The sequence below is a fragment of the Zalophus californianus genome, chromosome 5, assembly GCF_009762305.2.
Source record: "Zalophus californianus isolate mZalCal1 chromosome 5, mZalCal1.pri.v2, whole genome shotgun sequence".
NCBI classification, from domain to species: domain Eukaryota; kingdom Metazoa; phylum Chordata; class Mammalia; order Carnivora; family Otariidae; genus Zalophus; species Zalophus californianus.
The window spans coordinates 117,969,301-117,996,263 of NC_045599.1; the positions used below are offsets into that span (position 1 = coordinate 117,969,301).

Genomic DNA, 26,963 nt, shown 5'->3' on the forward strand with positions numbered 1-26,963 from the left:
TGGAAGGCCTGAGCACATATAACCACACAGAATGGCACCTGAGGTTTATCTTCATTGGCCAGCACAAGTTCGGAGGTGAGGTCTCTAGCCATGGTTAAAGAGTGGGAGAGCTGTCATTTAGATATTTGTAGACATTATTCAAATAGTTATTTTTACTCAGTACACAAAGGGCAGGTAAAATAAATCAACACGATATGAGCTTCTAAAGTAAGGGCATGAAATAATCATATCAGGAATTCCATAACCTCAGATAGGAAAAACAAAACAAAACAGTGTTGTTGGCACCAACTTGGCATCAACTCTTAGAGTTGGAAGGAAACTGCACCTCTTTCTGGTGAACTTGGAACTCTTGTTTAGAGTGCGTTGAATGTTCTATCTTGCTGGTTCCCAGGTACTGTGTCCCATTCTTATACTTGGGGTCGTACAGAAAACAAGACGGTCATTCAGATATTCAAAACAGTTACAGCCTTGCCCAGATGCTGTTGTCCCAGCTCAGCTTCCCCAGTGTTTCTGGTCATTCACTCCCTTGCAGTCACATCTGGGGGCTGCTCCTGTCTCAGTGGATTCTGGTTCATTTAAGACACTCGCTGAAGGGGTGGTACCAGGACAGTATGGAGTAGACTTACCAATTCTTAATTTTCATTTATGTAGCTTACCCTAATTTTAAAATCTTTTTAAAATACTTTTTTCTAGAATATCTTAGGAGTAACGTCAAACTGATTCAAATCTATAGTATAAATGATTTACTTTCTTTTATTGGTAATTGGGATAGTGTACATAATATTCTCTACCCTATACTGTTCCACAGAGAGCTCTGGCAGTGTTTATTTTTTTAGTTTATTTCTTATTTCAATATCTTTAGATTTAATACAAGTATCAAGGGCACTTGAACTCATTTGCAGCCACCTTTTACCAATGTCCTTTTAGAATTTTTAGTTAGCAATGCACTTTTTTTTTTAAGTAATCCCTATGCCCAACATGGGAATCTAGAATTTTTAGTTAGGAGATAAACTTTACTTGACAGAATATATATATATACACACACATATATATGTATTCTGTCAAGAAAACTTTCTCTCTATATATACACACACACATATATACATATTTATATATAATGCTTATATGTTTAGATGCCAGGAAGAGTCCATAGAGTTCCTTGATGAAAATAAATCTTAAAACCGTACTAAATGTGTAACATCAAAACAAGCTAGTCACTTCAAATATTTCAATGAGGAGCTCATTCGTTTATCTGATCCACTCATATACTTAACCCATATAATCTCGCCTGACAGCCCCTCCCCCAAATTTGGATTACGTGGTTGAATTTATTATCTGGTGGTGATAGCTTAATGAGCTCAGGCCTGCCTGTAACACTAGAAGGGTATTCATTATGCACTCTTGTTAACCTAGTTTGGTCATTCTTGTCTTAAGAATCTGAAGGCCAGGGCGCCTGGGTGGCTCAGTCATTAAGCTTCTGCCTTCAGCTCAGGTCATGATCCCAGGGTCCTGGGATCGAGTCCCGCGTTGGGCTCCCCGCCCCGCGGGAAGCCTGCTTCTCCCTCTCCCACTCCCCCTGCTTGTGTTCCTGCTCTCACTATCTCTCTCTGTCAAATAAATAAAATCTTTAAAAATAAATAAATAAAATAAAACCAATGTTAAAAAAAAAAAAGAATCTGAAGGCCACATTTGTCACCTTGCCCTGATGCACATTGGGTAGACAACCATGTTTAGCCTCTAATTCATTGTGATAAATATGTTGAATTATAGCACCTGTATCTCACATGTTGGCTGACCTTCTGATTGGCTGTTATCTTGCAGGGCCTCAAGACTGCTTACAAGTTATGGCCATATACCCAGGTCCTCACTCATGCTGGGGGAGAAGCAGTTCTCCCTCTGCATAAAATAAACAGGACTGGTCACTGTCATCTGTGGCCACGGTTCTCTAAGCAACGGTAGAAAAACAAAATCAGCATTATGAGTAAAACATTTTTAGGAAAAATGAATCGTCTCTGTTGACCTTTTACATTTTAACCTGATGGCCACTATATAGATGATGTACTGACTTGATTTAATGCAATGTAAATATCTAGTGATTTTCTTTTTGTTTTCTGGACAGGAAATCAGATGATAGCAACGGCGTAGAAAATAATGCCCCCAGGCACAGAAAAAGTGTAAGTTACTTCCAAATGATATTCCAAATGAAAGGTAAAATTCACTGTACATAGACTATTATTCCGACTACACTTTTTAGTTTCATAGGAGACCTTATCATTCACTATGTGTTTGAATATAGTTGTTTAGAATATTATAGGAGAAAATGTATAGTTATATAAAAATAAATGACATCTTTTTTCTATCAGAGAACATGTAGCAACCAATCTAAAAATAAATCCTTTGCCCTACATATATATATATACATATATATATATAAAATATGTATATATATTTGTCATCATGGGCTAGTTCCTTTTACTACTTTTCATGTAGTCTTATTTTTTTTTCCTCTCTTAGGTTTTCTGGATTCTCCTTTTTTTATTCTCCTATACTCATATATTTGGCATTATGAACAAATACATAGTAGCTTATTTTCTTTACTGATTAGAATCAAAATTTTCATAGTTGATCAACATTTTTTTCCTGAGTATTTAGAAAATAGATACTGTTAGTTTTGGCAGTGGTTTGGATCACTCCTTTCTAGCACTTTCTGCTTTGCTAAAATGATTATAAGTTATAGAATAATCAGGACATACTAATTATGTTTCATTATGCTTTATTTAACTCAGGAATCTGTGAGCCAGTGAATGCGAAACATCATGTCAAGAGTCATGGGAAGATGTACAGTTTGTACTTCAGCTTTGTTTGTTTCCTGTTAAGAATATCTGAGTTTTTATTTTTAAAAGGATGAAAAGTTTATGCAATATCCTCAGCAGTAGCTTTATAATAATATACGCTATATCAGATATAAAGATACATTTCCCTTCTGTAATTATTTTACATTAAAGCAAGGTAAATTATATTAAATATGTTCTATGAGCTATCACCCAGGATAATTAATTTCATCTTGGTCATCAAGGGATGCACAGAAGAGATACCAGCAAAACCAGTTAATACTACACAGAACTAATGTCATTCAAGACCTGTTTATAACCAAAGAATTCATTAAAGAGAAAACTTTTGCCATTTGCCTTAAAAAGTTTTTTTTTCCAGTCATGCTTACTATATTTAGAAATATTTGTAATAATTTTCATGTAATGTCATATTGGATAAAAACATCTTCCCTAGGAAATGAATACTTTCTGCCTTTGCTAATGATTTATAATCTCCACAAGAAAAACATACTTTTCCTCCACAAATACTGGTTTAAGGCAAGGAAATATAACCATATTCTTGCCCCAAATCTCCCATCACCACAAAAACATGTTTCCCAACCTTTGTTCTACTCATTTCCATAGCTTATACACACCAGGCGAAAGTGACTTTTAGTCTTTATATAGAGAATTTTTTATATGCCGTGGGTTTGGGATTTTTTAATCCCAAAAAAGTGTTGATGCTCTGGGTACAGGTCCATATAGTCATAATATAGCCCTGCTACAGGGATGCTTCTGTGGTTCATGGTTTCTTGGGATCTTTGACTTGATACCTGGTGTCTTGATACCCATGGATGGCTAAATATCTAAAAATGCATTATTAGTGCTTTATAGTCATGATTCCATTGTTTGAAATCAATCCAGAAGTACTAAAGGGCTTCTTCTATGCTGTTGCAAATGCCTTACACTTTTCTTCAAAATTAGCTTAGTTTCTATTGCATATATAACTGAAATATTTTATAAAATCACTGTAACCAAGCCAAATGAAATATGAATAGACATGAAACATTGTCAGTGGCTTTGAGTGGACTATAAAATCATACTACAGTGTACTAGATTGGGTTGAAGACAATGATGTGAAGCCTGCTGGGTGTCCTTAGTGCTGCTGGGTCCCATCTAGCAGAGGTCAGAAAAATCAGAAGTCAAAGGGGAAGTGTGGGATGGTGGCAAGGAACCCACAATTTTTGGTGACTAGAAGATTAATATTCGGAGAAGAGGAGTTCAATGACTTGGGGAGAAAATACCTTATAGAAATGTACATTATGTACTGGCTGAGAAAATGATAAAACTGTGGTAGTGAAAATTATAATTTATATGGCATCTTAACTAATGTTAAAATATTACTAATTGGAATAATACACTTAAGTGGTGACTTGGAAGCTGCCCATTTTTTCGTTGCAGCATTATTTTGTGTAAAGTGTGTTCACTATACCTGCACATTTTATTGAACCAGAGTATATCCCTTAAGTAATGGCAGATTTCATTTTATTCTTAGTCTCAGAGCCATAAGCCATGCATTGTTTTGGTTTAATTCATTATTTGATAACATTCTCTTGGATGGTTATCTATATGGTGGCAGACAACCAATCGGTTTACTTCATTAATATAAACAATTTGAATTCAGTGAAAAATTAGTCAAACCTGTTATTTGACTAAGTCCAGTTCAAAGTGGTATATTTATGATTGGGTATATTTAAAACCAAAAACAATTTGTAGTTCATATGCAGTATGTATCTGTCCATTTTGCCACACTATTTAGGCTAGGTATTTTTCAAGCAGGAGAAATTGCTGCCCCATGGTAAAATAATCTGAAATATTTGTATAGTAAACTGAATTTTTAAATGTCAATGCTTGCTGTTTTTCCTAGCAAAGGCAATTCATTTCAGTAACCTTAAGCAGAAAAAGTACTCAGAAAATTAAAATTGAGTTTTGACTTTTTATTTATTTTTTTATTTTATTTTATTTTTTTTTAAGATTTTATTTATTTATTTGAGAGACAGAGAACGAGAGATAGAAAGCACGAGAGGGAAGAGGGTCAGAGGGAGAAGCAGACTCCCTGCCGAGCAGGAAGCCCGATGTGGGACTCGATCCTGGGACTCCAGGATCATGACCTGAGCCGAAGGCAGTCGCTTAACCAACTGAGCCACCCAGGCGCCCGAGTTTTGACTTTTTAGATTCTCTCTGGAGGAACTTCTGGAAAATTACTTCAGACTCTTAGATTAAAAATGGAGTGCTTCCATTAACTAACCTCATGTGGAAGATAAATGGATTAACTCATAATAACCAATTGTAAATGGGCTGAAAATACTAAGTAAGCAGAAAAGCTGAAGTAGGAAAACTGCTCCACGTTTATATATTAGACACCCTGGGAAATTCTATTAATCTTTCCAGCTAACAGGGCTTTGCAGAATAAGGAGATTTAATGATGTTTTAAAATTCTCAGATACTTTCATATTCAGTTTATGCTTTAATGTAAATCTTCTCCCATGGTATCTTTCTCTTTTTCCTCAGCGTCTGGTTACTTGGGTCAAAACCCAGAACTCATTGTGATACTTTCTTCTCCTCTATTAACTAAGACTCATTAGTTACGAATCTTTGTTTCTTTGACCTTCTCACTGCTCATTAATCCACCCATTGCCTTCCCCACCCCATTCTCACAACTGCAACAGCAACAGTCTTGATTTTCCTACCTCCATCTCATCTTCCTATTAATCCATTTTTTGTATAGCTGCCCGAGTCGTCTTTTTAAATACAAATCTTGCTATATTAACTTAATATGGAAGCTTTCATGCCAAACTTCTGCAGGCTTACCTTTGCCATTTCTTAATACTGCAGTTTTCCAAATGGCTAATCTCTCTTCCGTGTCGACTTAGTCTTGACATAAAGAGATTTGGTGCAGAATGCTATCCCCCTGTGCTCCTTCCATTGACTAACTTGAGTTTAGCGTTCAAAACTTTAATCTGATGTTATTTCCTGGTGGATCTTTCATACTCAGTGGGAGTGTATACCATGTTATTTGCTCAAATAACTCCACATTCCTTTGTGTTTATTACCCTGTGTTATAAACATACATTTGTCTCCTTCCTGTGTCGTGTACTTACCACAAAGAGGATACACTAGAGATGTCATAAAATGCGTGTTGAATAGATATAAGTAAAAATCAAATTTCATTAATTTGTAGTTATTTTTAGAACAATCTAAATTGTGACATCAGAATTAAAATACAGGGGTGCCTGAGTGGCTCAGTCGGTTGAGCAACCAACTGTTGGTTTTGACTCAGGTCATGATCTCACAGTCGTGAGATCAAGCCCTGCCTTGGGCTCTGCTCTCAGTGTGGAGTCCGCTTGGGACTCTCTTTGTCCCCTCTCCCTGTGCCCCTCCTGCCCTGTGCTGGCTCTCTCCCTCTCTCTCTCAAATAATAAATCTTTAAAAAAATTTTAAAAGAATTAAAATACAATATTTTAACAGATAAACAAGGTTTTATGAGTCAATGTTTGCTTCTGTTACTTTGAAAACTACATAGTAATAGGATAAAACATCCCATCAGATTTTAATAATGTGTTAATATCTAATGAGCAAATAGAATTCTGATTCCTAAACCGTTATGCGGGGTATGCCCCTTTCAACTTATTTAAATTCCTATTCTCTATTTTTCATGGATAGTTCAGATGTTAACCTCATTTTTATCCTTTATTTTAATAAGATAAGGTATTGACTTTAAATATAAAGATATTTAGCAACTGTAGCCCTTTGCATGGTACTATAGAGCGCATTAATATTTGTGCTCCCTCCACTAATTTCTCATTCCTCTTCCCTGTGGCAATACCTTACAGTACCTTAGAGCATCTCAGAATCCAATTCAAAACTTTATCTTAAAAGAAACAAATTTTTTTAAAGAAAGGTTTCATTGTTTAGTTTTGATTACTGAAAGTTTGTCTTTAATCAAATTCATCAAAAGAAAAAAATGTCCATTCTGCTCACTTATTCCCTAGGTCTTCATCTGTGAGGCATTTAAATAGATTTATACAAAATGGTTTACTGAATAGCTACTATACTACCTTATAGAAAATGAATTTTTCTCATTGAAAAAGGCTTTGCAATGAATTAGGGACTTACTCCCTATTACCATCGTTCATCTTCTGGAGGGAGTAAGTTCAAGTATGTGTTCCAGTGTTAATTAAGAGGCACAGTGACCTACTTATAGCATGCTCTGAATTAATATTTATTGGATGAATGAAAAATAGATGAATGACTCAATTATTTTGGAATCTTAAATTATACATTATTTACATGATACCTACTTTGATTCTCATTAATTAACTGAATATATCCTATCTAGAGAAAAAGAAAACTGGAACTTGCTATGTTCAAATCTGTGATATTTAGGGATGTATTTGCACTGAATCTAGAAGGTCAGTTACATGCCAAATTGAGTTCTTCACTGAGAATGTATCATATTATTAAATAATAATAACTGACATTAGTTAAGTGCTTAGCATGTGACAGGCACTGTACTAAATGCTTTGACATGTGTTACCTCACTGAATCCCCACATCTTATGCTACAGGAACTATTATCATCTGCTGTATTAGAGAAGAGAAAACCAAAGCTTAGGGAGATGGAAGTATTTGGAACTGGGATTGAAATCCAAAGAGTCCTTCTCAGGAGTCTAGGTTTAACAACCATGTTGAACAGCTTTAGCCTCTACTTACCTGCATCTTAGAAAATGAGGCTATTATCTATATCAAGCATCTTTTTAAAAAATTTTTACTCTTTTAGATGGTCAGTTAAATAAGATCCATAATCTTATCCTTAAGGTTTGTGCGACCTGTACTCTGGCATATTTGTGTACCTACGGCGGTGCTGGGCAAGCATGATACTTTTGTTCATTTGGAAAGTCTTTCTTTTGGTTCCCCCCACACCCACCCATGCCACCATTTTACTTCTCAATAGCTAGTGTGACTATTGACTTTATCATCCAAACACTGAGAACAAAAGGAGGTGCTATGTATCATTTCACCAGGACAACAGACAGAAAACGGACCTAATGGTCACATTTTAAGTCTGCAGGGAGGAGCTAAGTACTCTGTGGTTGTTCTAGCCTAGGTACAGCAGTAACATCTGTAGCAAGTTCGACTGATAAACAGAAATTCACTGTCAGGGAAAGAACTATCTTTAGAAAATGCCCAGTGAGTCTCACTATAGAGAAATGTCTAGAATGAGACAATTTAGTAAGCTGAGAGATTTATTACTTTCCAAAAGTAAAATGATTAAAATTTATTATCATTCAAAAGTATGATTCACAGTCATAAGAGAAGTTGGAAAAGAAAGTCGTGTTTTTGATAACCTGTGAAATGAACTGGACGATTCTTTGGATTTGCTGTATCTTCATGATTAATGTGTCATAGTAATACCCATGTGATTCTCAATGAATCAGGAATGCCTGATTATGCTTTTACAATAAAATTTACTTATAAAATCAGTGAGGATCACTCATGAATAACATTGTCAAGATTACTTATGGTCACATGATTAACTTGTAACATCTATATTTCTTACTCTCTCATTTTCCAAATGAGAAAATGCTAGGGCAACTTGTTTAGGGTATTGGTTAAAATCTATGTATTATTTTGGTGTGTTATCTATTTGTTGAAGAACTTTTGTTCATAAAATTGATTTTGCTATTTAATTTGTAATTTACTTCAAGAATAGCACAAATTCTTATTCCTTTTATTTGATAAATGAAAATATTAGACTTATCACATATATAAGTGTTATTTAATACTATAAAAATATCACAAAATATGATTATATTAACTGCTTTTGTATGTCTTAAGATAAAAACTTGACCATAAATTTTACTTTTAAAAAAAAATCAAGGACCATAGATTTATTATGACATATTTCCTAATAATTTTAGTATTTTCTTTTTTTAGCATATATGCCTAAATTCTCCTTAATGCCTTTCTGTATTATGTAAATAGCACAGAAAATACCTGTATTGGAATGTTTCCAAAAAACTTTTTTTTTGCCTATAACTCAAAGACTGTATCTAACATGCAGTTAAATTCAATAAAATGTCCTCAAATTAAAGATTTAAGTGAGTATTAGAAAATACATTTTGAATTTTAAACTTTTAATAATGGTTTAAAGTAAATTTAAAGGCACTAGATAACAGAAAAAATGATGTTTTCCTTGGATTATATTCACAGAAAAATTCAAGTTTTGTAAAACAATTCATCCTTCTCAAGAGAGCGCAATAAAAATGTGTGCCTGGAGTTATCTCTGGCTGGAGGTGAGGGGTGGGAGTGGAAGGGTGGAGGGGAGGTCTTTAGTGGGTATAGAGTTTCAATCCTGCAAGATGAAAAGTTGGAGATCTGTTTTACATCAATGTGAATATACTTAATGCTACTGAACTGTACACTTAAAAAGGATTAAGATGGTAAATATTCTTTACTTATTTATGGTAATTTTTATTACAATTTTTTTAAAAAAGAGTGATAGGATAAAAAAACAACCTATAAATCCTTTAGCAGAAAAGTAAAATAAAATCTTTGGGACCTAAGGCTTGGTAAAAGAATGCATAGTCATGACATCAAAAAAAATCCATAAAAGAAGAATTTATACTTCATCAAAATTTAAGTTTTACTCTGCAAAAGACCCTCTTAAGAGGATAAAAAGACAAGCTACACACTGGGAGAAAATATTTGCACACCACAAATCTGACAAAGGTTTCATATTTAGAATATATGAAGAACTCTCAAAATTCAATAGTAGAGACAAAAATAATCCAATTAGAGAATAAGCAAAAGACACATATTTCAGCAGAGAGGATACTTAAAGGGCAAATATGCACATACAGAGATGTTCAACATCACTAGTCATTAAGGAAATGCAAATTAAGATCCCAATGAGCTATTACTACACATATATAAGAATAGCTAAAATAAAGAATATTGACAATACCAAATGCTAGCAAGGATGCACAGAAATGAGATCTCACATACATTGCTTGTGGAGACATACAGATGTTCTGAAAAGTAGTGTAGCAGTTTCTTAAAATAATACATACTTCCCATCTGACCCAGCAATCACATTCCATTTATCTTTGAGAAATGAAAACTTGGGTCTACACAAAAAACTGTACATGACTGTACATAGCAGGTTTAATCATAATAGCCTCAAACAGCAAGCAACCAAAATATCTTACAATAGGTGACTATTTAAACAAATTATACTACGTTCAAACCATGGAATATTACTTAGCAATAAAAAGGAACAAACTCTTGATACATGCAACCACTTAGGACAAATTGCAAGGATATTATGCTAAGTGAAAAAAGCCCATCTCAAAAGGTATGATTCCATTTATATGACATTCTTAAAATAAGATTATAGAGATAGAGAACATATTAGTGTTTCTTAAGGGTTAGCAATGCTGGAAGAGGGTGCGAATGCGATTAAAAGAGAGCATTCAGGAGATCTTTGTGATGATACATTAGTTTTTTTTCTGTTTTTAATTTTTTTGTTTTTATTTATTTTTAAAGATTTTATTTATTTATTTGAAAGAGACACAGCGAGAGAGGGAACACAAGCAGGGTAAGTGGGAGAGGGAGAAGCGGGCTTCCCGCGGAGCAGGGAGCCGGATGCGGGGCTCGATCCCAGGACCCTGGGATCATGACCTGAGCCGAAGGCAGACACTTAACTACTGAGCCACCCAGGCGCCCCTTAATTTCTTATTGTTATGTTAACACCATACATTACATGATTAGTTTTTGATGTAGTGTTCCATGATTCATTGTTTGTTCATAACACCCAGTGCTCCATGCAGAATGTGCCCTCTTTAATACCCATCACCAGGCTAACCCATCCCCCTACCCCCCTCCTCTCTAGAACCCTCAGTTTGTTTTTCAGAGTCCATCGTCTCTCATGGTTGTCTCCCCCTCCATGAAGTGGGGGAGATGATACATTAGTTTTATAGATTAATTTTATAATCTTGGTGGTTCCATGAATCTACATATGTGAAAAAGACACTGAACACATCAGGCCAATGCCAATTTTCTTTTTTTTGGTAGTGTACTACAATTAGTTAAGATGTAATCATTGGGGGAAAAAGGATTAAGGGTAAATGGGAGTTCTCTGTACCATCTTCACAATTTCCTATGAATCCATAATTTTTTCAGAATGTTGGAAGATGTTTGAATTGACTGAGTAGTCTAGGCATTAAATGATTAGAATCAGAAAGGAATATGGTAGAAGTTTTTACTTTTTAACTATAGGTTAACCTATAATTACATTAGAAAATCAACCTAAAAGATCAGCTAAAAACCAGTGAAAAAGTAAAGAATTTGAATGGTTACAATAAGCCTATGAACTCAGATTATAATGTCTTATCAGATAGTCCTAGCTGGGAAAAAAGAAATCTGTTTCTTATTCTTATTTAAATGACAATACATGTTTATAAGTTTCTTCCCATCATTGACTGTTTGGCAACATTTATGTACAAACTTGGGAAAGATCATCTGAGCATAAGGATCTTTATTCCAAACTACTGTATCTATGTAAGAGATGGAAATTACATTAAATCTCTCATTGTACCTAACCATAGCTATATGAGCAACTTAGTTTTATGCTAACAACAACAACAAAAAGGTTTCTTTATTTTGGAAATAAATCCATAATCAAGGTTGAATCAAAACCTTTCACATTTATAAAATATTTCTGCACACAACAAAAGCCAGAGTAAATACTCATTTTCATGTCATCTCCCTATCATAACTATATTTACTCATATTTGTTTCTTCACATAGGGTTGTGGAGCCACCATTATTGTTGCTACCATGTGGAGCAGGAGATGAGGGTGATCATTCAGGGGTCACAATGATTTGTAGTGGCAGGAGACAGTTGTGTCTAGAGATAACATTTGGCAGCACATGTTTATTAGTGAGGCAGACATCTGCATCTCACGACACCAGGAGCCAGCCTGTTTGCTCTTCTATGTTAAGTAGCTCAGGAAGCATTAAAATTCTATGCTTTCAGAAACATTCTATGTTTTCAAAACTTCTCCTGAAATCCTGAAACTCATAATCAAATTGCATTTTAATTTTGCTCCTAGTGAAGCCCTGAAGTTTCCTGAGTTGGAGCAAACAAAACCTTTACGTAAATACAAAATAAATTAGTGTAAAGCATTGTAACAAGTACATTTCATCTAAACAGAAACCAAAGTTTTGCATTTTTTAAACATTATGAAAGTACATGAAGAGATGATAGAAATGATACAAATCTATTTTTATGGGGGAAAACACGAGACGAACCATGAGAGACTATGGACTCTGAGAAACAAACTGAAGGTTCTAGAGGGGAGGGGGGTGGGAGGATGGGTTAGCCTGGTGATGGGTATTAAAGAGGGCACGTATTAAATGGAGCACTGGGTGTTATATGCAAACAATGAATCATGGAACACTACATCAAAAACTAATAATGTAATGTATGGTGATTAACATAATAAAATAAAATTAAAAAAAATGAATCTTTGGCCATGAAAATTAGTCTCATCTCACACCTATTAAGTGTCTTTTTTTTTTTTTAAGATTTTGTTTATTTGCTAGAGAGAGAGAGAGAGAGAGTGACAGTACAAGCAGGGGGAGTGGCAGAGGGAGAATCAGGCTCCCCGCCGAGCAAGGAGCCTGATGTGGGACTCGATCCCAGGACCCTGGGATCATGACCTGAGCTGAAAGCAGACACTTAACTGACTGAGCCACCCAGGTGTCCCTATTAAGTAGTGTCTTGCTATTTTCTATGGTATTATTTAGAGCTTAACAATTCATGGTGAAAGTACACTTTGAGTTAATGATCCAAAACTTGTCCAATAAAGTCACTTGTAGAGAGAAATGATGATGTTCCCTTATGAAATGGCGATTGACATCATCTCATTTTGGGCTCTTGGTCTGACTTTAAACCATGTGGAATGTATGTGTCATTCTTACTTTTCTGTTCTAATCAGAGGAATTTGCCAAAGTACTAATTCCTTTGTATCTTTGCCCCTACCATTGTGCACACAGACTAAATGGACTCCAATTACTGTAATAATATGTTTCAGAAAAGCAATCAGTTACCATAGGATTGAGCTTAGACTGGAAGCTTCTCGGCCCAAAAGAGAGCTATTAAAAGACAAGAGCTGAAATTCAGGCCTTGCATTGGGCTGACTTGAGAAAGAATGTTGCCAAAGGAATGAACTAGGACAGTTGATTTTTTGCAAAATCCTGGGAACTGTGGCAAAATGTTTTACTTTCATGAGCTTCGAACCATTGAGATCAAAACTGAGAACTTACATGTTCATTTTTGTCAATTTTCCCTTTACACCACACAGAACATGGTGGAGTTTACTAAGTTTTATCTGGCAAAACTGTTGTTAACCAGTATCTAGTGAGGGACAAAACTGGGTATCAGCCAGGATGAATAATTGATTATACATCTACATGTCCCCAAATGTAACTTCTTGGATTTCTGAGGCTAAAGAGGAAAATGCTGGCTGATACCCAATTTTGTCCCTCACTAGATACTGGTTAACAACAGTTTTGCCAGAAAAAACTTAGTAAACTCCACCACATTCTGTGGGGTGTAAAGGGAAAATTGACAAAAAAGAAAATGCTTTTCTTTAAGTACAGTAGTGCACTACTGGGTATTTACCACAAAGATACAAATGTAGGGACCCGAAGGGGTATGTGTACCCCAATGTTTATAGCAGCAATGTCCACAATAGCCAAACTGTGGAAAGAGCCAAGATGCTCATCGACAGATGAATGGATAAAGAAGATGTGGTATATATACACAATGGAATATTATGCAGCCATCAAAAGGAATGAGATCTTGCCATTTGCAACGACGTGGATGGAACTGGAGGGTGTTATGCTGAGTGAAATAAGTCAATCAGAGAAAGACATGTATCACATGACCTCACTGATATGAGGAATTCTTAATCTCAGGAAACAAACTGAGTGTTACTGGAGTGGTTGGGGGTGGGAGGGATGGGGTGGCTGGGTGATAGACATTGGGGAGGGTATGTGCTACGGTGAGCGCTGTGAATTGTGCAAGACTATTGAATCACAGATCTGTACTTCTGAAACAAATAACACAACATATTTTAAGAAAAAAGAAAAAGAAGAAGATAAGAGGAGAGGAAGAAAAGGGGAGTATGTCAGAGGGGGAGAAGAACCATGAGAGATGATGGACTCTGAAAAACAAACTGAGGGTTCTAGAGGGGAGGGGGGTGGGGGGATGGGTTAGCCTGGTGATGGGTATTGAGGAGGGCACGTTCTGCATGGAGCACTGGGTGTTATGAACAAACAATGAATCATGGAACACTGCATCAAAAACTAATGATGTAATATATGGTGATTAACATAACAATAAAAAAATTTAAAAAAAAAAAGGCTTTTCTGGAGGAGGTCCAAGCAGAGACCAGACTAAAGTTACATATATATCTGGGGAAAGCATGACAGGTTGAGAGACAGAAAGTACACAGACCATGAGATAATAATGTGCTTGATGTGTCAAAGGAGCAGCAAGAAGTCCAGTATAGCTGAGTAAGGATGAAGGGAAGGAAATGAGGGATAAAATTAGCCAAGGAACACGTAGGCAATGGAAAGGATTTTAATTTTATTCCCAGTCATGTGAAAAGTTAGAATTAGGTACAGCTGCAAGTGATGAAAAATTTATATTTAGAATAGCTTAAGAAAGATAGATGAATACTTCTCTTTCACATGAAGACATTAAGATATAGGCATCCTATTCAGCTTCAAAAAATTGTCAGGGACATAGCTCCTTCCATCCTTACTGTTCAGTCATTCTCAGAATGTGGCTTTAGCCTCAAGGACTGAGATGGCTGAATGAGTTCCAGCCATCAGTTCTACATTTCAATCACCAGAAAGTACATAGGAGCGAAGCAAATGCTTCTATTTATTATAAGGTTATATCCTGGAAAGTGTATCTTATGGCCATGCCTCACTCTGCAAGAAAGTAGAAAATGTAGTTTTCATTCTAGACATTTGTAAATATATTGGGGGTTAAATTCTCAAAGAAGAATGGTAAATAGATATTGGTGGAAAATGAGTTGGTTCTGACATAAGAAGCTATTCGACGGTGTTGAGCGGAAGCATGACAATCTGATTTACATTATTAAAAAATTACTTTGCTGTGTGGAGAATGGAGGATGTAAGAATTGAAACAAGGAGACCAGCTAAAAGTCTACAGTAGTAATATGAACTTTATTAAGGTCACCTTAGTAATGGCTTATTAGATTTGTAGTGGTAGGGTTTACTTTGGAACAAGCCAAGTACCAGTTGGTGTTACTTCCCTAAGTTTATATTTCCTTGATTATTCACTTAATATTTGCCCCTAAAAAATATAAAAGTCACTTGACAATACCTTTTTCTGTAACCCTATTACAATGAGGTGCCCATCAAATCTCACTGACAGGAAATGCTATCTTTATATTAAATATACAAACTTGTGCAAAAGTTATGACAAAACAAATTAATGTATGTTTGGTGAAACCTATGTTTAGAGAAATAATTGAAATCAATGTTACTCACTGCAGAGCATAATCTCAGAACAAAGCATTTTGTCATCATTTTCTTGACAGTCCAGATAGACCAGATTTTGAAATATAATTTCTACTTGGTATAAATCTCCTTTCAATGAGAAGCCAAACTGTAATCAAAAGAGTGAAAGAACGAGGAGAAAAAGAAAGAAAAGTAGCTGCCATCCTTACGGAGGGTCCTGCCTGAAAGACAGCAAGAAAGATAATCTGGTGAAGTTACTTACACCATTTACTGTTTTCCTGTAATTTTTCATATTAACCATTCCTACCAAATATTTTTAATAATGTATGATTATTTCCACCAAGGAGAGAAAAATCATGCTTTGTTTCTGAACAAACATATCTTCCAACTTGGCTATGGAAATGCAGTTTGTGTTGTGTATGCTTGAGAGCAAGGTAAAGAGAGAAAAATATACAAAGGAAAAGAAGCCAGGAAACAAGTCATTATTTTTTCATCAGTTAAAGAGCATTGAATTTGCTTTCCTAAATGACTTGATGTGTTTGGTATCTTGCTGTCAAGGCCAGCTCCCTGTGCTGTGGTCTGATCTGAGTAGTAGCAGGAAAATCCCACAAATATTTCCTCCACTCTTTCAGTGAAATCATTCATTTGGGAAAGCACTGCCTCGAAAAGCAGGGGGACACCAAAAGTTAATTTTCTAAGGGGCAGTATGGTGGACAGTGCAGTGTCTGCTAATATACAGAAATAGGGAGAATATCGTTTCAATATTTTTATGCTTCATTTTAGTATGCTTTGAAGTTTAATAGAATTATTTTAAGAAGTTCCTCAATAAACATATGTGCCAAAGCAGCAACAAACTTACACTATCAAGTTGGATTTATAAGGGCCACGTAAATTTAGTTTAACTGGACTAGAACAATCCCCACAATCTAAGAATGGTTATGAACTAAAATGCAGTAGTTGTTTCAGAAGTTCTTGAGAGCGTCATCATAGATTGTTAATGAATTAGATTTCCCCAGAATTTTATTGACTTCTTATTCTGCTGTAAATATTTGGATATAACTCAGAGATCACCTTAGTTCATGAGTCCACATGAAGGTGGAGGTCAATCTCTACAGTTGTGAGTTGGAAAATATCAGAGTATTTTCTTTTTAAAATGCTTGGCTTTTTAAAAAAAATTCAAAATGGGCATCCAAAGTCCTGATTCATGTCTCATGTAATAGTTAATCAAGAATAGAAAATATTCAAGCTGTGAAAAAAAGAAAATCAGGCCTTTACTAGTTTAAAACTTCTTATATCTTTAAAATGTCTCTTTGGAGGAATATGAAATATTGCAGAAACTGAAACTTGATAATCATAATGTTTATCAAGGAAAAGTTCACCATATGTTATTAAAACACTAAGTGGGAGTTCAGTTTTAATGAATCATAGATGATTGATTTAGTTGAATTTATTCCTTTCATAAAAATTATCTTTTGAAAAAGAAAAATATTCTCTGGCTTCTATGTTTGCTTCTAGTCATCCCACTAAGTGGCTCCAGTCTCAAAAGTGGAAAAGGACTCCTGATTTGATTTCTTTCCTTATAATCATAAAGTAAGTATTTAATTACAGCTAAAGAGAAAGGTAGAAACCCAATGGACAAATAATATTTTCAACTAGAGAATAATTAATGGAAAGAATTTTTCAGGTTAAGGAGAGCACATGCAAAGGCATAAAGATGGGGACTAATAAGGCAAAATCAATGAATTTGCTAAATTCTAAAAATTGTGTCACCAATTATTAAAATGGAGGATAGATGTGGGAAGCTAGGAGTTAAGTGGGTTGATGAATCTGCAAAAGTAAATTGGACCTATATTGTTAAAAATTTTGAATTAAATCTTGAAAAGTTTATATTTTCTTCTATACATAATTAAGGGTTTCTAGATGAAACACAACAATCGTTCTCTACATGACATACATTCATTGATTCTGGATAGCCAAAGTAATGGTGGCCACCTAAATTTAAATCTCCCAACATGTCCCTCAAAACTACAATCAACAAGAACAACAAAGAAAACCACACAAACCTCAAGTCTTCATTATAAGTAAAAAACAGAGAACACTACAACTTCAAATTATTTGTTAAATAGACAAACATCATGTTTTTGTGGAGCTATTTCTTGAATTCGAACCAAACCTTTGCAGAAAGTAGAGGGTAGACATCTTGAAAAACTGTCTGGAAGATAGGAGGAGGAAACGGAGGGCCTAAGAGTGCTAAATCACTATCAGAAAGAAGAAAGTCATTCTAAGTGCTAAAACACTGAGAAAGAGACCTTATATATCAGAGCACTGGCTATAGGTAAAGGACTTAAAAGTATGCAGTTTAGAAAGTTATTACTTCTGGAGAGAGTAGAGTAATAAGGAAGAGAGAAGTGTTCTCTAGAAATTGTGCGGCGATGAGAACAAGGAGCCAGCAGGGAGAAATTTTGAAATAAAAAAAGAAAAAAATATTCTAGAACTGAAAACACAAAAACTATCCTCCAAGTGCCCCCAATATAAAAACTGCATTTTCATATACTGACAAAGGGGAAAGGAGTCACTTTTCAATTAAGAATATTCTAAACCATCGTACACCAGTAGCCTTGTTCATGAAACGCAAGGCAAAAGATGTTTTGATCTCCAGAAAGCCATTTTAAGAAGAAAGCCATTTTAAGAAGAAAACTATAAATGAGAATAAAACTATTTTAGCTAATGCAAGCTCCCAACACACACACACACACACACACACACACACACACACACACACACACTCATGCATGCACACACACACATGCACAAAGCAGAAGAAATCTAATATTCTGAAATAAATTAAATTCTCAAACATTTGGTGATATAAAAACATCCCAGTAACCTTAAATTAGGAATTTAAAAGATGAAAAAAACTACCAAAATCATAAAAAAATAAAATGGTAGTGGATGTATCTTAGGAAAGAAATAGAAGAAAAAAGAGAAAATCATATAAGTGACGATGAAATTACAAGATGCCTGATAAACAAAAGTAGGAAAACATCAAAGAGAATGAAAATTAGGATAACAGAGTAAAATTGGTCAGAGAGGCACCAGCTGAAAAAGTCAAGCAAAGAAAATTCACATAAATATAATTGAAGTTACTGAAGAAGAAACAACACTGGAATAATATTTATATTATTTTATTTATTATATTTATTTATTTATTAGACAGAACACTTTCCAGAAATAAAATATAGGTCTATAGGGCTTTCTAGTTATCTTTGAAAAATGATCCAGAATAATCAAGACATAGACAAATTTTAGCAAAACTATTCAACTTTAAATATAAAGAAAAAATTTATCAGGACCTCTAGGCCTAAACAAATAAACAAGTTTCACGAAAATTAGACTGTCGTCAGCCTTCTCAAAGGCAATTATAAAGCAAGAAAACGAGGACCAAACTTTTCAGGCTATTCAAGGAAGGAATAGATGAAGAAAGGCATTTTTACCTAGGCACACTGTCCTTCAAGTATTAAGGCTGTAGATGAAAGTTTGAAAACACAATGTTAGGGATCACTTTTTCAGCAATCTACGAGAGGACAAGCTTTGTTCAACCAAGTAACTAAAGAAAGTTTGGCAAAAGAACTGATGGTGACCACTTTATATGTTTAATTGATGATCTAAGACTAAAATAAACGGGGAGGAGGGTTACAGAAAAGCATGCAAATATATCTTTTAATGGTAGAAATGATATACTTACAAATGGAAGAAGGGAGTGGGAAAGAGAAAAGGAGAATGACCTCATTCGTTGTTGTGTAAACAATAGGTATAGTCAAAGGATTCTACTACAAATTGACTAACTAGATAGTAAAAGATCAAACAAGAAAACCAGAACAAAGGGGCACTTGAAACATATTAAGATAACCATTAGGACAAAAAAATAGAAAATTACTTGTTTTTTAAAATAAACAAAGAAAGCACATTACATAGAGAAAGCAAATACAACAGACGTAGTAACTGTAACGTAAGTGCTTGGACAGAGTGGAGACTAAACATTATCAGTCTTTTCAATAAATGTGCATGGGCTTAAGATCCTCAGTTTAATAAATGTGCGTGGGCTTAAGATCCTCAGTTTAATTCACAAAGCAAAACTGAGCTGTATGATGTATATAAGAGCACGTGCAAACAAATGGATCCAGAAAGGTTAAAAACAAAGAGATAGACAAAGGGAAAAGGGAAAACAATAAGAAAGGGAAGGGATACAATAAGAAAGCATAGGTTGCAAGTGTGATATCAGACAAGTGGAGTTTAAGTCACATACATTAAACATGACAAAAAAGGGCACATTTTTATCTCAAAGCCACAATTCAAAAAGAAAATATAATACTTATGAATATCTATGCACCAAATAACTAACTTTATGTAGCAGACACCACAGGTAATGAAAGAAGACACTGAGAAAAAAACTTTTAAAAATAAGAGACTTTTATACACTTCTTTAAGATTAAAAGGACAAATAAGTGAGTATATAGAAAATCTGAATAACAAAATCAACTAGGAAGACCTTACAGTTAGATATTGATCTTTAACACTCTGATAAAAGAGAAGACACTGATAACTTTTTATAACAACACAATAAAACTAGAAAATAGTTATCAGATATAAACCATAGGGTCTTTTTTACCAGGAATAAAAACTTTCTGTTAAATACCTCTTTATTCAAAATACAGGTTTTATTATTATTTAGGTATGGTAAGGCTTACAGATCAGAAGACAACTGCCATTGAAAAGATAATCCGTTAAGCTCACAGATCCCGAGAAGGGCCATGCCCTACAATGGGGACCACAGAGGGAAGCACACTGGTTGGCTTACACTGCTTTCTTAGAAATACCTGGTGGAGTCATTGCAGTTTCTACTTGTACAGTTATTTTTTCAGTCACGTTTGGTTGATAAACAGGCTTCACTTTGTGCTATCTGCTGTTCTATTACTAATTCCAGCAATCAGATTGTGTTGTCAAGTGCATTAGCTGGACTGATGGAAGCTATCTACTTATACAAGAAGAATCCAGTGAAGACACTTTAGTCACATGATTTAGATTAAAAAGCAAAAACAAAAACAAATGCAAATATCATATACTCTGACTTCTGAAGAATATAAACTACTCCATGAAAAAAAAAAAATACTGGTGCTTCCCTGTGTGGAAGGAAGCATACGAGGCAAATAGTGGCCAAGAGTGTGAGAGCCTGATAAAGGAGGTAGTTGGGAGCATAGGCTCTGGATTTGTTGGTTTGCATACAAAAGACATAGTTTCAGTGAGTTGTTTGCTATCTCTAGGAATTAGCTAGACTTGGGAGGGGCAATCTCTTCAGAGTCAACAGGACCCCAAAATGTGAAAGCGTCAAAAATATAGAATAAAAAGAACATGCTTTATATATGGTAAAAAGGGAAATAGAAAACTTAAAAAAAATAAAAATAATGGTAAAAAACATTATAGCCAGTGCAAAAGGTAAGAAAAATAATATAAATGCTTACAGATAGAAAGGAAGAAATAAAAACATTTCTATTTACAGATTATATTATAATTTCTTTAGGTGTAAGCTTAGACTGCTTATTTGAGACTTTGCTTCTTGAGGAGGGCTGTATTGCTATATACTGCCCTCTTATGACCATCTCTGCTGCATCCTAAAGGTTTTGATGTTGTGTTTTCATTTTCACTTTTTTCCATGTATTTTTTAATTTCTTCTCTAATTTTCTGGTTAGTCCACTCATTCATTAGCAGGATGTTCTTTAACCTCCACGTATTTGTGGTCTTTCCAAATTTTTTCTTGTGGTTGACTTCAAGTTTCATACTGTTGTGGTCTGAAAATATGCATGGTATGATCTCAGTCTTTTTGTATTTGTTGAGGCCTGATTTGTGACCCAGTATGTGGTCTATTCTGGAGAATGTTCCTTGTGCAAAAGAATGTGTATTCTGCTGCTTTAGATGAAATGTTCTGAATATATCTGTGAAGTCCCTCTGGTCCAGTGTGTCATACAAAGCCGTTGTTTCCTTGTTGATCTGCTTAGATCATCTGTCCTTTGTTGTAAGTGAGGTGTTAAAGTCCCCTACTACTGTATTATTATCAATAAGTTTCTTTAAGTTTGTTATTAGTTGATTTATATATTTGGGTGCTCCCAAGTTGGGGGCATAAATATTTATAATTGTTAGATCTTCTTGTTGGATAGACCCCTAATGATATACTGCCCTTCTTCATCTCTTAATACAGTCTTTGGTTTAAAATCTAGTTTGTCTGATGTAAGTATGGCCAGTCAAGCTTTCTTTTGATGTTCATTAGCATGATAGTTGGTTCTCTATCCCCTCACATTCAATCTGGAGATGTCTTTGGGTCTAAAATGAGTCTCTTGCAAGCAGCATATCAATAGGTCTTTTTTTTTTTTTTTTTTTACCTATTCTGATATCCTGTGTCTTTTGCTTGGAGCATTTAGTCCATTTACATTCAGAGTAATTATTGATAGATATGAATTTAGTACCATTGTATTACCTGTAGAGTCACTGTTCTGTAGGTTGTCTCTGTTCCTTTCTAGTCTTTGTTGCTTTTGGACTCTCTCTTCCACTCAAGGGGTTCCCTTTAATTGTTCTTACAGAGCTGGTTTAGTTGTCACAAACTCCTTTAGTTTTTGTTTGTCTTGGAAGCTCCTTATCTCTCTATTCTGAATGATAGCCTTGCTGGATATAATATTTTTGGCTGCATATTTTCCCCATTTAGCATGTTGAATATATCAAGCCACTTGTCTCTGGCCTGCCAAATTTCTGTGGACGGGTCTGTTGCTAAACTTGTGTGTCTACCCTTGTAGGTTAAGGACTTTTTATCACTAGCTGCTTTTAGAATTCTCTTTATCTTTGTATTTTTGCAAGTTTCACTATGATATGTCTTGGTGTTGACCTGTTTTTGCTGATTTTGAGGGGAGTTCTCTGTGCCTCTTGGACTCGAATACCTGTTTCTTTCCCCAGATTAGGGAAGTTCTCAGCTGTAATTTATTCAAATAAACCTTCCATCCCTTTTTCCCACTTTTCTTCTTCTGGGACTCCTATGATGGATATTATTGTGCTTGATGGAGCCACTGAGTTTGCTAAGTCTACATTTGTGATCTGGTAGTTTTCTTTCCCTCTTCTTTTTAACTTCATGATTTTCCATAATTTAAGCTTCTATATCACCTATTCATTCCTCTGCTTCCATATGCGTTGTGATTATGTCCAGTCAGTTTTGCATCTCAGTAATAGCATTTTTTATTTCAGGCTGACTAGTTTTTAGGTCTTTTATCTCTGCAGGAAGGGTTTCTCTGGTGTCTTCTATGTTTCTTTCAAGCTCAGCTAATATTTTTATGACTGTTGTTCTAAATTCTTGGTCAGATATATTGCTTGTATCTGTTTTGAGTAAATCCCTGGCTGTGATATCTTCTTGATCTTTCTTTTAGGGAGAATTCCACCATCTTATTATTATGTCTAGGTTTCTGTTTTTTGTGTGTTATGAAAGTTTGTTATGTTTCCTCTCCTGAGAGTAATGCTATATTAAGAGGGGGTCGTACACTGTCCAGGGCCTGGTGCTTCAGGAAATGTTTCTGGTATATGCCGTGTGCACTCTGCTGCTGTGTTTTGGTTGCTCTTTCCCACAGGTCAGTCCTCTGCAGAGTTCCTCCTTGCTTGTAGGGGGGAGTATTTGGACCTTTAAGTGTGCTTTGATTTTTTTTGTTAAAATAAGGTGGGGGGAAAAAAAGAAAGAAAAAAAAAAAAAGCCTGATCCAAAAAGAGAGAAAAGGAAAAGGGACAACAATAAAAAACCCAGAAAAACAAAAAACTATAAGCCTGATTCCAAAGAAAAAGAAAGAAAAATAAAAAAGAAACCTGATCCAAAAAAAGGAAAAAGGAAACAAAACAAACAAAAAACTGTAAGTCTGATGCCAAAGGGGTGGGGGTGGGGGGAGAAAGAAAGAAAGCTTGGTCCTATTTCCACCAAAATTGAAGCTGACACTTTGGAGCCCTCTATGATTAGTAGACTTGGTGTATGTGGGGACTGGTGCTGGTCTTCTGCAAGAAAGGCCCTCTGTGCTGGCTCAGTCAGATTCAGACCTTCCCTTGGACTTGCAAGGCACAGGGTGGGTGGGGTTTGGTGTAAGGGACTCCAGACTCCACTGGGGGCGCTGTACTGCTCATTGAAGTTCAACCATGCTGCCATGTTCTCTCCCTCTAATTGTGCAGATTGTTCCCTTAATACTCAGATTGATTTCCTAGGTGTTCAAAATGATTTGATGTTAATCTAGCTGTGTTTGAGGGATGTGGCAAGCCCAGGGTCCCCCTACTTCTCTGCCATTTTAACTTCTTCTCTTATATTATTGTTTATGTAAAATATTGAAGAATCTACAAAAAGAAATTCCTAGAACTAATAAGTAATCTCAGATTACAGGATATGAGGTTGACAGACAAAGATTAATTCACATACTAAGAATGAAATTTTACTCAGAAACAATATCACAGTTGCTCTAAAGAAAATAAAATTCTTAGATATACATTACAAAATGAACAATATAGGGCGCCTGAGTGGCTCAGTTGGTTAAGTGACTGCCTTCGGCTCAGGTCATGATCCTGGAGTCCTGAGATCGAGTCCCACATCAGGCTCCCAGCTCAGTGGGGAGCCTGCTTCTCCCTCTGACTCTCTCCCCTCTCATGCTGTTTCTCTCTCGCTCACTCTCTAATAAATAAATAAATAAATAAATAAATAAATAAATAAAATCTTAAAAAAAAAAGAACAATATATGTAAGGTTAAAATTATAAAATGCTGATGAAAGAAATAAAAAAGACCCAAATAAATGAAGAGGCGTACTGTGTTCATCGGCTGGAACCTTAATATAGTAAAAACTTCAATTCTCAGGGTACCTGGGTGGCTCAGTCAGTTAACTGTCTGACCCTTGATTTCAGCTCAGGTCATAATCTTGGGGTCATGAGAGTGAGCCCCGTGTTGGGCTCAGTGGGGAGTCTGCTTGAGATTCTCTCTCTCCCTCTCCCTTTTCCCCTCTGCCCCTGCTTGCACACACACACACACACACACACACACACACACTCTCTCTCTCTCTCTAAATAAAATCTTAAAAAAAAAAAGTCAATTCTCCCCAAATGAATCTATGGGTATAATGCAATTGTTATTAAAAAAATCCCAACAAGGTTTTTTGTAGACATAGATAGCATATTCTAAATTTTATATGGAAAGTCATTTGACCTGGAGTAGCCAAAATAATTTTGAAAAATAAAAAGGAATAAAGTGGCAGGAATCATTAAACCTTATATTAAGGCTTTCCAAATAGCTAAAGTAACCAAGACTTTATGGTATTGTCAGAAAACTAGACATATATTTTTGAAAAATTTGACAAAGATGTGAAAGCAATTCAATGGAGGAAGGATAGACTCTTCAACAAATGGTGCTGGAGCAACTGAGCATCAATAAACAAAAATAAAATTTGATTTAAATCTCACAACTTTATACAAAATTAACCAAAGTAGATGATAAACTCAAAGTATAACACTGTAAAATTTTAGAAAAAAAAATAGGAGAAAATATTCAGAACCTAGGGCTACATGAAAAGTTCTGGGACTTGACACCAAAAGCATGACCCACAGAAGTAAAAACTGATAAAATGGACCTCATCAAAGTTAAAAATCTTCACTATATAAAAAAGTTTTGCTTTATAAAGGCTTTGCTCTATTCTGTGAAGAGGATAAAACAAGCTACAGGTTGGGAGAAAATATGCAAATCACATATTTGAAAAAGGACTTGTATTTAGAATATATAAAACAAAATTCTCAAACCAAACTCGAAAAAAATAAAAAAAATCCTAGCAAAGGCATGAACAGACATTTCACTGAAGAGGATAGTCAGATGGCAAATAAGCAGTGAAACGATGTTCAACATCGTTTGCCAGTAGGGAAATGCAAATTAAAATCATACTGAGATAGCTCTATACATGTATCAAAATAGCTAAAATAAAAAAAAATAGTTATAACACCAAATGCTGCTGCTGATGATGTAGAAAAACTGGACACTCATAATTGCTGCTGGGAATGTAAAATGGTATAATCATTCTGGATAAGAGTATAGCAGGGGGCGCCTGGGTGGCTCAGTTGGTTAAGCATCTGCCTTTGGCTCAGGTGATGATCCCAGGTTCCTGGGATGGAGTCCTGCATAAGGCTCCCTGCTGAGCAGGGAGCCTGCTTCTACCTCTTTCTCTGCCCCTCCCCCACTCATGCTTGCTCTCTCTCTATCTCTATCTCAAATAAACAAACAAAATCCTTAAAAAAAAAGAGTAGAGCAGGTTATTATAAAGCTAAATTTGTAATGAATGTACAACCCAGCAATTGAACTCTTGGATATGTATCCAAGGGAAATGAAAACTTATATTTATGCAAAGTCCTGCACATGAATGTTCAAAGGATGTTTATTCATAATAGCTAAAACCTGGAACCAACCCAGATGTCCTCAACAGGCCCGTGGTTAAACACAGTGTGGTTTAGCCATACCATGGATACTAATCTGCAATAAAAAGGAATGAGCTATTGATACACACAACAACCAGAATGGGTCTCAAGGTGTCAGGCTGAGCAAAAAAGGCCAATCTCAAAAGGTTACATAATGTATGATTCCATTTATATAGCATTCTTGAAATGACAAAATTATAGATTGGGGAACAGATTTATTTGTTGCCAGAAGTTAGGGATGGGGAAGAGAGCTAGTTCGTTGTGCTATAGAAGGGCAGCATGAGGACTCTTTGTAATGGAACTGTTCTGTATCTGCATTGTGGTAGAGATCACACAAATCTATATATGTGATAAAATTGATAAGAAGTAAATGCACACATACAAATAAAGACATGAAAACTGGTGAAATCTTAATAAGATTGACAGATAAGGAAATTGTTACTATTGTGGGAAGCTAAATGAAGGATATACTGAATCTCCATGTTAATTCTTAAAAGTGTGTGAATCTACAAATATTTCAAAACAAAATGTTAAAAAAATCACATAAATTCAGAATTTATGAAATGCATTTAAAGCACATCAGTGGAAAAGGTATAACCCTAAACACTTGTATTAATGAAAATGAAAGAATGAAAATTAATATAATCCTCAACTCAAAACCTAGAAAAAGAAGACCAAATAAAGCAATATATAAACACACATACAGAAATCATAAATATAAACATAGAAATTAAATGAAGTAAGAAATTGATACTGAAAACATTTAATAAAAATTCTACTAGTTTTGGGGCGCCTGGTTGGCTCAGTTGTTAAGCATCTGCCTTTGGCTCAGGTCGTGGTCCCAGGGTCCTGGGATTGAGCCCCACATCTGGCTCCCTGCTCAGTGGGGAGCCTATTTCTCCCTCTCCCACTCCCCCTGCTTGTGTTCCCTCTCTTGCTGTCTCTCTCCCTCTGTGTCAAATAAATAAATAAAATCTTTAAAGAAAAAAAAAACAAAATCCTACTAGTTTTGAAAAA

At 35.2% G+C, this 26,963-nt stretch overlaps 1 protein-coding gene across 2 annotated transcripts in view; it reads left to right on the plus strand.

Annotated features, from left to right (window-relative positions):
• Window positions 1-3,185, plus strand: part of EMB (embigin) — a 42,519-nt gene extending 39,334 nt beyond the window's left edge. The window contains exons 9-10 of one of the 2 annotated variants that reach the window (XM_027606246.2): window positions 2,115-2,174; window positions 2,787-3,185. In XM_027606246.2, the coding sequence (XP_027462047.1) occupies window positions 2,115-2,145 (31 nt within the window). In that variant the 3' untranslated portion in view covers window positions 2,146-2,174; window positions 2,787-3,185. The remainder of the gene's footprint in view (window positions 1-2,114; window positions 2,175-2,786) is intronic. The other variant, XM_027606245.1, reaches the window with a different exon arrangement.
• Window positions 3,186-26,963: the final 23,778 nt, after the last annotated feature.